Raw genomic sequence first — 13,560 nt, 5'->3', positions numbered from 1 at the left:
TTCTGTTCGTAATTCAACTAAACATTAATCATTTATATAAAAATACAAACATAATTAAACGTACATTAACCTTACCAAAAAAATTAATACACAAATTGTGTAAATTATGTTTGAAATGCATTTTTTCGGGTGTTTCCTAAAGTTACTTTCGAGGTCATATTGTTTGCTTTCAAAGGAGGGAAAAAAGGGGGCTAATATTAGTGATTAGTAGAATTGGTGGTTATTTCATATTGATAACATGGTTTAAAAAAATTTATAAATATTGGCTGGAGACAAAAATAATGATAAATATTTTGGTTTCCTTTCTTACATATATTTTAGTTTGATTTTTTTTTTCGCTCTCTCTTTTCTAAATTTTTTAACCAAACAAATTTAAATTTAAGAAAATAAAATCCCTTTTACCCTTTAGATTTTTTCCAACCAAACATACTGTTAAAAGTACAATTAGATGAATTCGAAAATGATTGAATGGAGTGTAATGAAATGAAATGGTATCAAATTTTATTATTTAAATTGTTTAGTATTGTTAAATAATCAATGCTTAATTATAGTAATTAAAAAAAGAAAAATATCCAATTGAATCCTTGAATTTGTAAAGTCCTGACACTTGATCTTTGAATTATCGAATTCAAAAAATAAAATTTTATTCTTTTAACTTGTAAAAAATGCAATAAATTCATTCTAACATCAAATATCTCCATTAACCTAAACGATATATGTGGCATCATTAGACCTTTTTGATAATGAGAAATTTTTTGAGTGTGTTGGTGACTGGATGGACTAAAATATTACCAGAAATTTCCATTCATCAATTTGTTAGCTTGGAGAAATGTTTATTTTTATAGCACCAATTTCGTTGGACCTTTCTTAAACTTCTTCCCGGCGCCACCACCGCCCCCAACTTCACATTCTTCCTCCTGCCTCATTCCCCTCTCCTTCGGTCCCTCCTCCAGCGGAACTGCAAGCTCGAGCTCTCTGGCTCCACCTCTGGGGTTGCCATCATCACCTCTGGCAAGGGAGGCATGGGCAAGACCTCCACCATGACCAACATTGGTCTCTCCCTTGCCTGAAGGACTTCTCCATTGTCACCATCCATGTTCACGTCGGCCTCCGCAACCTCGATCTCCTCTCGGCCTATTTTCAGATTTGAAAAAAAAAAAAAACAAAAATGATTCCAGATCTAAAATCGCAAACTCAACACTACTTGTTGGCAAAGACTCGAGTCGTTGATGTGTTCTCCCACTCACCCCCTGTTAGAGAGGGACCCAACACCCAAATTGATGATTAGGGTTTGTTGGCCAAAGTTTTCTTGCAACGAAATTAGATAACTTTACCGTGTCAAAATTCCTAAAACTAAACCTAAAATTTTGAAACACAGCGCGACAAATTCACGAAACCTTTAGATATCGACCCTTCCTAGCTTGCGAAGCACGTGTGCAAGTCAATTCATGGAAGCTTTTGTGTTGTAAATAACTTTTTATACTTAATTTCTATTGTGTGTGAAAATGCTTGGAGATTCAAGAAAGCACAGAAACTCCATTCATTTGTTGTCGTGTCATGATGATCCATGTAACACGAGCCAGGTGCCCTCATTACGTGTCAGCGATGTGATGTTGGTTTCATGAGAGTTGCATGCACTTGTGTGTGAGCATAAGTCCATACTTTTCGGTTGTTTGTCTTCAATGTGAGATGATCCTGCCACTATATATCATGCATGGTTGAAGGTGATGGAGACTAATTCAAAGGTCATGATCATCTTCTCTTCTATTTGAAGAAAAAATATGTTCAAGGAATTCGCTTGAATTTCTATTAATTTGGCATAACGATATCTCCATTAAGGGGAGAAATCATTCCTGTGCTTAATTATCTTCCAATTTCCTTGTTGTGCATCATTTTCTTCCAGTGCACCGGCGCCCTCACTGCTGGCATTAAGGTGCATTTAATTATAATTAATTAACTAATTAGGTTCTACCTTCAAGATAAAATTAAAACTGAATCATGTGCTCACAGTCACAGCAACCAATCTGAACTGAACTATTATCAAAGTATATATAAGCGATACTCAACACGAAACGTTAATTAATGTTACCGTTACAGCGCGCATACAAATTAAACCTTTCAAATTGTACAAAGGGTTACTGCACCAGCTAGAAAGAAAACTTTTCGAAATTCTCTAGCTTCAAAGGCACCCAATGCCACAATTAAATTCTAGTGAAATCCATATGTTAATTTAAACCCATATAAATAGTGTATAGCATGATCAGAGAAGAAGGGAAAACAGCAGTTTGGTTTATCTCTGCCATTATTTTGGTTCTTTTAATTAAGGAACCACCAATTTTTTTTCTCTCTCTAAAATTTTATATAATCTGAAACAGAGAAAATAATTAATTACCTTATATATTTGCTGATTAATTTAATCCGGAAGTAAGTTTGATATAAACTTCTACGTTCCTCCTGCACATGTGGTGATGAATGCTCAAATACATTCACGATCACAAGTAACTACTTTTCATCAATATCATTAGATCATATTAGAAGTAATTAGAACGTAGATAACCAAATAAATGGATGGCCATGTACCCAACATCTCAGGCCTCCTTTGTCATGGGATTCATGATACAATAATGAACAATATATGTTTGTCGTGTGTAAAGTGATTGAGAAATCCAAGATCATTAAGTGGATTTTATCTTATACTGTCCATGTATTTCAAACAAGGAAATTGAAACAAGAAAAAGGAGGAAGGATAGGAGTGGCAGATATTTAATATTATCAACCTAGCAACGTACATGAGAGAAGACATCCTTCCAGGAAGAAAAAACAATATAACATAAGTTATAATAATTAATATAAAAAACTGCTGGAGGGCCCCCTCTTTGAGACAGACAATTTAAGAATATAATGCCTTGAAAAAGATCTCATCCCCACTCAAGAACACGACCCCAACCCACCCATATATTTTCTACCCTTTCATTTTAATTATGAACATTAATAGTGAAATATGATCAGCCAAAACGGGATAGATCACCAAAAGAAAGAAAATATTGCATATAATTAAAAGGGAAATTCTAAAGATTGTTTCTTTCATTCATGTCTCTATATTCTTATTTCTTTCTCTTGAATGCAATGAGTTGTATATACTATATATAATTGCTTGTGCATATGAACATGCATGCACGAACAATTATGTACATTTTAAATTCATTTCTCTCTTGGTGGGAAATTCTGAATGCTTTGATCAGATATTTTCCATTGGTGATCTAAGAAAGGAAAGTATTTTTAAAACGCAAAATTGAGAAGAAAAAAACTAGTTTTAATATATTTTAAAATATAATATTTTTTAATTTTTGTATAATTAATACAAAATGATCATTTATGATGCGTGATGACTTTTTTTGTCTTTATGTTAGTGCATACAATATTAATAAAAAAAATATAATATTTGTACCATGTTAGTTTTTAATTTTCCATTGATGAATTCATTTATAACGCGTGCAACAATGCATTTGGAGTAATTTAACTTCAATACAATACATTGTAAACTGTCACTCAATTATAATATAACATTCAACCTAATTAATGTCGTACAGGGATATCATATGAAATACAACTAAGCTAACGAACTTTCCTGCCTACAAAGGCTATAGATAGAGGAGCTTTTCTAACAAGAAGGATGATACAAACGAAGACAATTCTGGCACACCTATTTCTGATTTGATCCATGGAAACGGGATCAATTATTCAAATTTCCCTTCATATTAATTAGGGTGACAAGTTATTTGTCCATGGAAACGTTAGAGCTTGTCTTGCTGCAAGCATATCATATCATACCATGTACTTAATTATAAATGCCAAAATATCACTCGATCACTTTGTGCTACTAATTTATATTACTGTCTCACCTCACTTGATCAGATTCGAGTTTTTAATCTGTGTAATCGATCACTTCAATTATTAGGCTTCGAATCATCCTGAAGATTGAGCATGAACTCATTCTTTCTGACTCCATAATTCAATTTCACTCTGAAAAGTTTTTTTAATGGTTCACGGAACATAAACATTCAAACAAAGGATGGAATAAAAGAAGTTTGTGAACATTCTCAAAATTCAAAATTAGATTGGATCGTATCCTAGTGTGTGCGCACATACATTAAGTGAAACAATATTATTTCAACATTGGCCGGGTTATGTGGATTTTCTTTACATGAAATGATTGTTCTGTTTAACTGCACAAGATCTTTGTTAAAAACCTTGTCAAATTTAGACCATGACAAAACTTATAACCAAATAAATTGCTACGGAAGCGTGTCTTAAATATCGCATATATTGAGTGGAAAGGAATATTTGCATTTGATATTTGTATCATAAGAAAAGTAAGATTCATGATTTCCACAATGGGAGCGAGAGAGAGAGAGTTTTTGTGTTTATATGTTATGTCTGTACGGTGCAGGCCTACAAATACAAACAAATACATAAAAGGACAAATAGGCATCGGGCAATAGTGAATAGTGTGGTAATGGGACCTTTGTCCTCTCCTTACACCCATCATGAAATTATTAGACAGACAGGGATACCATTCTTCATCCAACATTCATGCCCCCCTTCATTCCTGTTTCAGCTCCGATTTACACAATTATACGATCGATCTTATTTTATAATTCCTTAAAGAGGATCATACATATTGAACACACTTTTATTCTTCTGTATTTGTGACTATACTTACACATGTATATTTCTTTTAGGGTGAATATTATAGACATGTATATATGTAATTAATCACCTATATGTATTGAATATCATAATCAGGAGCAAATTGGATTTTGGTAGTTTCTCTCTTTTTTGGCTCATTATACTTGATGTATAAGAGTTTGGGTACTCCTTGTATATATGATTTTTTGATCATCATGATATTAATATATAATATTTATTAGTTTTATTTATAATTAATTTTTATCAAAGAATTTAATTGATAACTTTGAATAAGATCTTTTCATTTCTTTTAAATCCAGTAACACTTGAACTAACAACTCCTTAATACTTTGTATATGTGATTGATATACAAGGGATGTTTCAAGATTACATGCGTTGAAAATTGTGGAAAATTTATAGTATTTTTGTATTATCATATAATTTATATATCATTAAAAATATTTTTAAATAATAATATTAAAAGTTAAACTGTGGTGAGAATTCATAATTAAATGATTATACACTTTTTTTACATGAAATGAATACAAATTAAATCCTAAACGGTTGCATATACTTTTTTTTACAGGCAAATTGAATCATTTTATTAATTAGAGAAAATCAGCATTGTCCCAAGTTGTGATTTAATGGAACTCTGATTTCCTTATAATTTATTGGTATATTGATCTACCCAAATTAGAAGAAAATATATATAGCATGTACATTTTTTTAATGTTATGCATGAATTATGCAATGCAAAAGTTAGCTAGATAAAAAATTATACCATGGTCCTAGACTATCATGTCAATTGTGGTCTAGACCAATAAACACTTGACCCGTGAATTATTTGATATATATATATATATATATATATAACAGCATGATAATTATGAAATTTGAATTTAATTGATAGTTAATTTTAACTAAAAATGATTAAAATTCTTTTACTTTCCTGTTATTTTTAATAAAATAATGAAAAATTTAATATCATGTTAATTTTTGACCAAAAGTTAAAGAAGGAATAACTCGCTTAGCGTGCAAGCCAAACCCAACGCATCTTTTCGTTCAATGGTCAGCTCAGGCTTAGCGCGAAGAAGACCAAAGACGCGCTTAGCACGAAAGCTCAAGTGCGAGGTCCGTAAATTTTAAACTACCATAAACCTATAAAAGGAGTAAGAAACAAAAGAGAAAGACCACATAGAACTCTCTAATGAATGCATACAAAGCATGAGTATCTCTAATAGGGAAAACTCTCCTTCTATAGTCATTCTACCTTCTCTTTCTTTATTCATCTCTCTTCTTCCATCCACATTAGCCCCTAAATGTAAAATCTCTCATGACAATGAGAGACTAAACTCTCATTGTTGAGAGCCTAACAGCTAAATGTCCTTGTAATGTAATCTTTTCTTATTATGCAATGCCAATTTTCATTATTTCTTTCATGTACTTTATTGTTGTTGTATAATCTAATCATTCATACACTTGTTTAGGGATTAGGCATTGAGAAATGGTAATTTCTAAAGAATGGAAAAATTACATCTAAACAAATCATTGATAGGGATAGAGTGATTTTGTTTCGTCTATGCATACATTTTCAAACTTCATACAACAAAGAGATTTAGGAAAAAAATAGATAAATTAGGTTCTTTATCGTGAAAAATCAGGATTAAATATCTTAATAAATATCATATGAGTGAAAATTGAAATGACATTAAATAGAAAAACACGTTAATATTAAGGTAACACTTGTCCGTTGGTTAACACAACACAACTAATAACTAATGTTAACAGGGTTAGTATGAAATTTAAAATCCACGTTAATTAATTTCTCAAAAATGTCAGAAAAATTTGCAGATTTATATTAACTGCTCCATCACCAAAGCTGGTGCCATTGAATCTCAATCGGTGTAATTGGTCTCTCCACTTCACCATCATCATCTTCTTAAGAACAAGCTATCTTCGAGCATATGCAGTAATAACTCCCAAAATCAATTGGAACTGCATTTATGCACTAACAATGTAGTCACTGTGTTTATCTCACCAGACCACAGTGCCCACATCATCCATCTGCAAATCCTACCATGACAGGCTAGGTCCCAGTTACTTTGAATCTTCGGATCAGTTTTTGTTATATTTTTAATCCAATCACTGCAAGAAAAAATGTTATTTCCGTATAATATTTTCCTCGAAAATAATCTGTCGGAAATATTTTCCGTACACATGACTTTTTTCAAAAAAAATTATGCACATTTATTTCCAATCAAATCACCACTTTTTACACATTTCTTCGCCCTTTGTCTTTTCTTCTTCTTCTGCTTAATTTGATTCCAACGAAATCATCCTTAAGAGAGATAGGAAGAGTAGAAAGAAAAATGCAATAGATGATATAATACGATGGGAGAAGAAATTGAGATAAAAATAAAGTTCTTGATATTTAGAGGTGTCTAAATATCACCATTCTTTGAAAAAAAAAAAAAGACACCATAAGATTATCCTTAAAATTGGTTCCAAAGCGCAATTCAGTACTACTTTAATATACAATATGATTATAATTATTAAGAAGGTCTTGTTAATAAATGAAGGAATTTTTGTATTAAAAATTATTACTCTAGTCTTTTTATAAGAAACAAGTTTCAGTGTATTTTACACCAAAACTTTTTTTTTTTTATAAAAAGTACCAGGGAGCTAGAGCATATAAGAATACATTTAAAAATTATAAGAAAGTACAATTTTTATGTATTTCAATAAAACAAAAACTTTTGTTTTTTACTTCTATAACTGGTGCTTTAATAACACTTGTTAATTAGCTGACATTTGCCTTATTGAAAAGTTTCGCATTGCTTTCCTTAATTACTGGGATGTGATTTAATAAATATTTGTTAGACAGTATCACTTAATGATATATAATTAATTTTATGCTTTAAATTTAACAAGACATTAGAGTTAATAATTTATCTCGTTGCATTGTCTGTTCTAACAAGAATTTAGAAGGCGGTGCTAGAAAGTCCTGTATCCTTGCTTTATTATTACCTGGAAGCGCTTATATAAACACCCAATAGTGACGCAATCTTCACAATAAATGAAATAATTCCACCCATTTCAAAATAGTTCAGAAAATATGCAAGTGTTTTCCAAACTTTGAAAATTTTCAGCAATGGCTAACCACCCAGGGGAAAACGGAGATAGAGGTTTTATTTCCAGATAAATATAATTAGCATTAATTTGGCCTTGGCGGATCCCTCATGACCGTGTCGATATGCACCACAAGACGCTCATGCAGCTGCTAGAGTTGGCGCTTACCGGAGAGGCAGAACAACGATGGTAGATCTGATTACTAGTTGACGTTTGCAGCGCATCTGATGACAAATTCTAAGAATTGAAGCACCACACAGGCACACACTATAAGAAAGAATCATATTCACATCGTCTTTTTTCTAGCGACAATTGAGTTGTTAGCAAAGATGTATTTGCTATATTCATCACTTGAGTTCTCATATTCATTAGTCTTTTGTAAAAGGTTTTGCAATATGTCTTTAAGGACCATTGAAGGCTTCTCTCTTGTTTTTGTTGATTTGAACGTTGGTATGTTTAATGCTTTTACCAACTGGTTATACATAATTTGACAAAAAAAACATGGTGTTTATCTTTCCCTCCTTGTACAAATGTTGTATATTATTAGTGATCACATCTTCTTTTTAGATATAGTACGTTGTCACTTTTTGCTCAAACTGCATGTTTTGTTTGCTACTTAATCATTTTGCATGTCTTCTGATAAAGTTACTAGATCTAGGGGTTTGACTTCTAGAGAGTGTTTGAATGGGGAATTAAAATGAGGAAAATAATTACTGGGTGAATTTAAAATCTTTCCTACTTAAATAATTTGTTTGGATGTTCTTTTAAAAGAAATTTAAAATTTTAGCATTTTAAAACATAATGTTTTTAACTAAAAAAGAAACTTAGAATTGTGAATTCTCTCTATGAGGAAATTCTAAAATTCCTAGTGTCTCTCGGGGATGCATGCTCGCTCACTCGCTCTCAGGTCACGTTATCCGCGCCCACTCTCACATATCCTTACTCTTGGGGTCGTGTTGTTCGTTCACTCATGCATCTTTGTATATCTCTTTAATATAGGGTTTATCTTTCTCACCTCACGTAGAGAACTGAAGTAAATATATTTAGTAGAAGTCGCTCATAGGAGGTAACTAATTTCAAGATATCTTCCTTCAATCCAATGCTTTTGATTATGGAACAAACTCTCAAATTCACAATTACAAGAACTCACGCAACTTGTATTTGTTGCCCTTCTGGGGATAAATTCGACGATTTATTAATAATCACTTTTTGTTGTGTAAATTGATTGCATAAGTTTTATTATTTTCTGATTAAATCTGAATACTAATTTGACTCCAAAGAAAATATGAAAAAAAATCAAATTAAAAAGGATTAAATGCTAAAGCCTTTTTGATACGCTTCAAAGCTTATGTGATAAGCTTATCCTTCTTCCTGTGTTCATACCATCATCTTCTAGGACGATGCAAACACAACAATTGAACAAACCAAAACACTTAACAAATTGTCCTATTATTAACATTCAACAAGGGACCTGTATAAGACAAATGACGTATTTCTTTAGTCATTTCTTGTATGAATAAGTTTATATTATTTTTGTTATTATTAAAATTCTAAAGACAATAAGTCGTCCTTTAATCTAACAATTACTATTCTACCAGATTTGGTCAAGTATATTTCACTCGTTTGCTCTTAGAAAATGTTTGATAAAAAAGAAGCTGAGTTTTCTGAGAATTTTGAATTGAAAATAGTTTCTCATGTTTGATATTTAAAAAAAAAAATAAGATTCCTGATAAATAATGTTTATCGGGAATATTTTTTAACAATTTTCCACAAAAACTTTCTAACAGAGAAGGTGTGTTAAATAATTAAAATAACTATTAAAAAATATCACGTAACTCTTCCATTTCTATAAAATTTATCTAAATATTTTTTATGACCAACTAAATAAATTTTACTTATTTTTAGGGAATATGATTTCCAACCTTCATAATTTTCCAGCATAAAAAAACTTATCTCCTACCAAACCAAACATTATGTAACATCTCATGACATTACATTTTACATTGATTAAACCAACTTGAAACTTGTATAATAAATTAATTTGTAGAAGATAAATATAAAGAAAGATAACATCCTATAACTATGAATTCTTAATTGTAAATATTTATTAATATAATTATGAATTATTATTAATTAAAATTTAAGACAAATGCATATATATTTTTAAGAATTAATCTTGTGAATATTTTTTTACTAATAATATAAGTATAGTTAATGTCAAAATATATAAGAGAAATTTTAAATATATATTTAATGAAAATGAAAATTTTGACCTTATATTAGAGAAAGATGGAAAATAAATTTATATAAAAAAAGAGAAAAATATGAAATCTTATACTACGTACTATAAATGCTTGTGAAAAGTGATATGTGAAAACAATAATTATTAATAATTCAATCTCATTTAAATGATTAAGATTTAAATATAAATACAAAAATTTCTTTTAATTAAATTATCTTGTGAATACTACCAGAATGATTGTATGCTCCCTATATACACTAAAAAAAAGTTAGTTGAATTTAATATCTAATAAGAATGAATAATGTTTTATAGAGACCAAATTTGAGTGGACATATTGTGAGAGAGAAAGAAGCAAATGAAAAATAAATAATAATGTGATGGAGAGAGAGATAAAACAAAAAAGTGTTTATATATACTATTTATGATTGTTGGTTTTGGATCTGTGGAAACTGCTTCTTGACATGGATTTAATATTCTTCTCAGTTCTCTGTGTAATCAGTACTAGAAAGTAACTGACATCAATAACATGCATTTATGCGATAAAAAGGATTAATATCTTGCCTCTTCTTGAACTCGAGGTAAAATGATGGTTAATGCAGAGCACAGTATATATGTGTAGGAGCCATTGAACAATATTACCAACATTACTAACCTCACCTAGAAAGGAGAATGTTGTCAGTTTTTACTTGCAAGTGTTATGTGTTAAGATGATGCCCCTAGTTTACCAAAAAGCAAAGCACCTTGGACAGAAAAAATAATGACCCCAATTTACTGGAATGCCCCTGAGGGTGACTTCACATCCTCATTATCACTTTTATAAAAGCTGCCTCAAGTGAAATAAATTAGAAATCCTGCGTGTGGGTACAATGGTCTATAAAGATATATCTGCCCCTCGCACTTGTTTCTAAGTGCTACTTGTAAGAGAGAGGGCAAACAAAAAAAAAACTAATAATAATTTTAAGGGTTTGACTGATTAGTGTTTTCATGACATTAATTAAGAAATTATAAAAAATTATAAAAATCATATAAAAAAATAAAAAAAATACAATTTTACCTATTTTAATAAAAACATTTTTATTTTAGTTTCTTTATTATTTTAAGAATATTAATTAATATTTATTTTATTTTAAACATTATTTCAATACATTTTTTTGTTTATGTATTTTCTTATTATATCATAAATCTTATTATATTTATATGGTATAACACATTGGTATTCATTTAACATTTTTCAAAGAAAATAATAAGAAGGTTTGGGTAGTACGTGCGAGTGTGACAAAAACTTGAAGCTTACGTGTGTATTTGGGGGCTTGGCCTGTATTTAATATTTATGCATGCAAAGCGAAATTTTACTGTGTGATGAAATTACGAGAGAGAGAGAGGAGGGGATTTTGTTTCTTTGTGGGGATGCTTTTCTTCTGGAGCCCATAAAGTTTTGAGCTTTCAGATTGGGTCTCACTCTCTCTCTCTCTCTTTTTGAAAGTTTATTAAGGAGGGCCATACAGACAATACCTGTTGAAGATGAGGGTTGGAAGGAAGAGAGGAACCCAGAGAGATAAAGCTGTTGGAAAAAGCTGAAAGTGAGGTAACCGAAAGAGGAAAAAAAAAGCTTTTTAATTTCCTTCCTCTATTCTATTCTCTTAGTCTTAGGTACCCGTATCTATCATCATCTTCTCTAGCGAGCTCAGAGCTCATCCTGCTCCTTCTCTTAATTCTATTATCATACAACTAAGAATGATCGACATGTTAGTGATCCATAACTCATTACCTCCCACTTCTGAGGCCGAGAATGGTACTGCTGCTACTGCCACTAATAAAAGGAAGAGAAGGCCTGCAGGAACACCAGGTGCGTGCGTGCGTGCGTGCACGATTCATTCTATTTCTATCTTTTATATATATATATGTTGATGATGTTGTGAATTAAACGATGCAGATCCAGATGCAGAAGTAGTGTCCCTCTCACCCAAAACCTTGCTGGAATCAGATCGTTATGTGTGTGAGATCTGCAACCAGGGATTTCAGAGGGACCAGAACCTTCAGATGCACCGGCGGCGGCACAAGGTGCCATGGAAGCTGTTGAAGAGGGAAACTACAGCGGTGGTGAAGAAGCGAGTGTTTGTATGCCCGGAGCCTAGTTGTTTGCACCATGACCCATGCCATGCTCTGGGTGATCTTGTCGGCATAAAGAAGCATTTCAGAAGGAAACACAACAATCACAAGCAATGGGTCTGCGAGAGATGCTCCAAAGGCTATGCGGTGCAGTCTGATTACAAAGCACATCTCAAAACTTGTGGCACCCGAGGACACTCTTGCGATTGTGGCCGCGTTTTCTCAAGGTACATACGTACGTAATTCAGTCGATCACTCATGCCCGATGGAACCTTAAACTAATTAATTCAATTTTCCATTTCCTTCTGTGCGATCGATCATCTATTTTTGAATGCTCGATCGTCTACATATAAGTAATTAAGGATCTGAGATGAATGGATTCTTAATTTTGTAGGGTGGAGAGCTTTATTGAGCACCAAGACGCGTGCAACGTAGGGAGGCTGGGGCCAGAAACACAATCACAGGCACAGGCAGTGCAAGCAGCTGCATGCTTGTCTCGAACAGCTTCAAGCGAAACCAATTTCAGCACTGGTTCCCCTTGGCCACAAAGCGGTACTATAATAATTCCAAATCCCACCGTTACGGTAGTAGAACCCTCCTCATACACCATTGTCACTGCCGAAACCAACAACAAAGTCCACCCCAACCTGGAGCTTCAGCTCTCTAATACCACTCCTACTGCATCATCACAGGAAGAAAGGGTTCATCAAGAGCAGTTGAGGATTGCGAAGGCGAAGAAAGCGTTGGCGGAAGAGGCAAGGAAGCAAGCCAAGAGGCAAATCGAACTGGCCGAACTTGAGTTCACTAACGCCAAGAGGATAAGACAAGAAGCGCTTGCGGAACTTGACAAAGCCTATGCCTTCAAGGACCATGCAATCAAACACATCAATTCAATCATGCTTCAAATCACTTGCCGAGCTTGCAAGCACCATTTTCATTCGCCAACCGACGACCAAATCTTCTCCTACATAACACAAGCTCGCCAAGTACAAAAACATCGTCTCAAACCCATTATTAATTAACTCTTAATTAGACGACATCGATCCCTTCCTTCTTTTACTATTACTACTATGTCAAGTGAGTGCTATGGTTATGTACGTGTGGGATTAATAGCCAGCTAGCGAGGTGGTGGAAAAAATGTGGGTTATTATTAATGTAAATGTAAATTAGTTGCAGCTTGTGCCATGTTATTTAAATGCAGACTATAATATGATGAGCAGGTTTTGCTGGATGTACGTACGTATATATGGGTTAAATAATGTTGGTTTTTTAATTTGTAGATATAATATATTTGGTCTATATAGTACTAGTGTATTATACAGTAGTAGTATTGATTCTGGATGGTTAGGTTTTTCTCTCGTGCATTGCAATGAATGAGAGTCAGAGAAGCA

The 13,560-nt window shown here is 32.4% G+C and overlaps 1 protein-coding gene and 1 long non-coding RNA gene across 2 annotated transcripts; one reads left to right on the top strand and one right to left on the bottom strand.

Annotated features, from left to right (window-relative positions):
- Window positions 1–630: 630 nt before the first annotated feature.
- On the bottom strand, window positions 631–1,420 carry LOC114421753. The gene is made up of 2 exons (XR_003668574.1): window positions 1,248–1,420; window positions 631–1,134 (listed from the first exon to the last, which is right to left on the bottom strand). It is a non-coding gene; the product is annotated as an uncharacterized LOC114421753 (long non-coding RNA).
- A 10,033-nt stretch (window positions 1,421–11,453) lies between these two features.
- Window positions 11,454–13,468, top strand: LOC114423464 (zinc finger protein SHOOT GRAVITROPISM 5-like). The gene is made up of 3 exons (XM_028390226.1): window positions 11,454–11,906; window positions 11,994–12,396; window positions 12,564–13,468. Exons 1-3 carry the CDS (start codon window positions 11,795–11,797, stop codon window positions 13,189–13,191), a joined length of 1,143 nt encoding a protein of 380 aa, XP_028246027.1. The 5' UTR covers window positions 11,454–11,794; the 3' UTR covers window positions 13,192–13,468.
- Window positions 13,469–13,560: the final 92 nt, after the last annotated feature.

The sequence above is a fragment of the Glycine soja genome, chromosome 8, assembly GCF_004193775.1.
Source record: "Glycine soja cultivar W05 chromosome 8, ASM419377v2, whole genome shotgun sequence".
NCBI classification, from domain to species: Eukaryota; Viridiplantae; Streptophyta; class Magnoliopsida; order Fabales; family Fabaceae; genus Glycine; species Glycine soja.
This window is presented reverse-complemented; position numbering and strand designations above follow the sequence as displayed.

Bases quoted from the DNA above. Each gene is read 5' to 3' on its own strand.
- LOC114423464 (XM_028390226.1), top strand. From the start codon at position 11,795: ATGATCGACATGTTAGTGATCCATAACTCATTACCTCCCACTTCTGAG. The intron at 11,907-11,993 runs GTGCGTGCGTGC...TAAACGATGCAG, and splicing joins AAGGCCTGCAGGAACACCAG to ATCCAGATGCAGAAGTAGTG. The intron at 12,397-12,563 runs GTACATACGTAC...TTAATTTTGTAG, and splicing joins TGTGGCCGCGTTTTCTCAAG to GGTGGAGAGCTTTATTGAGC.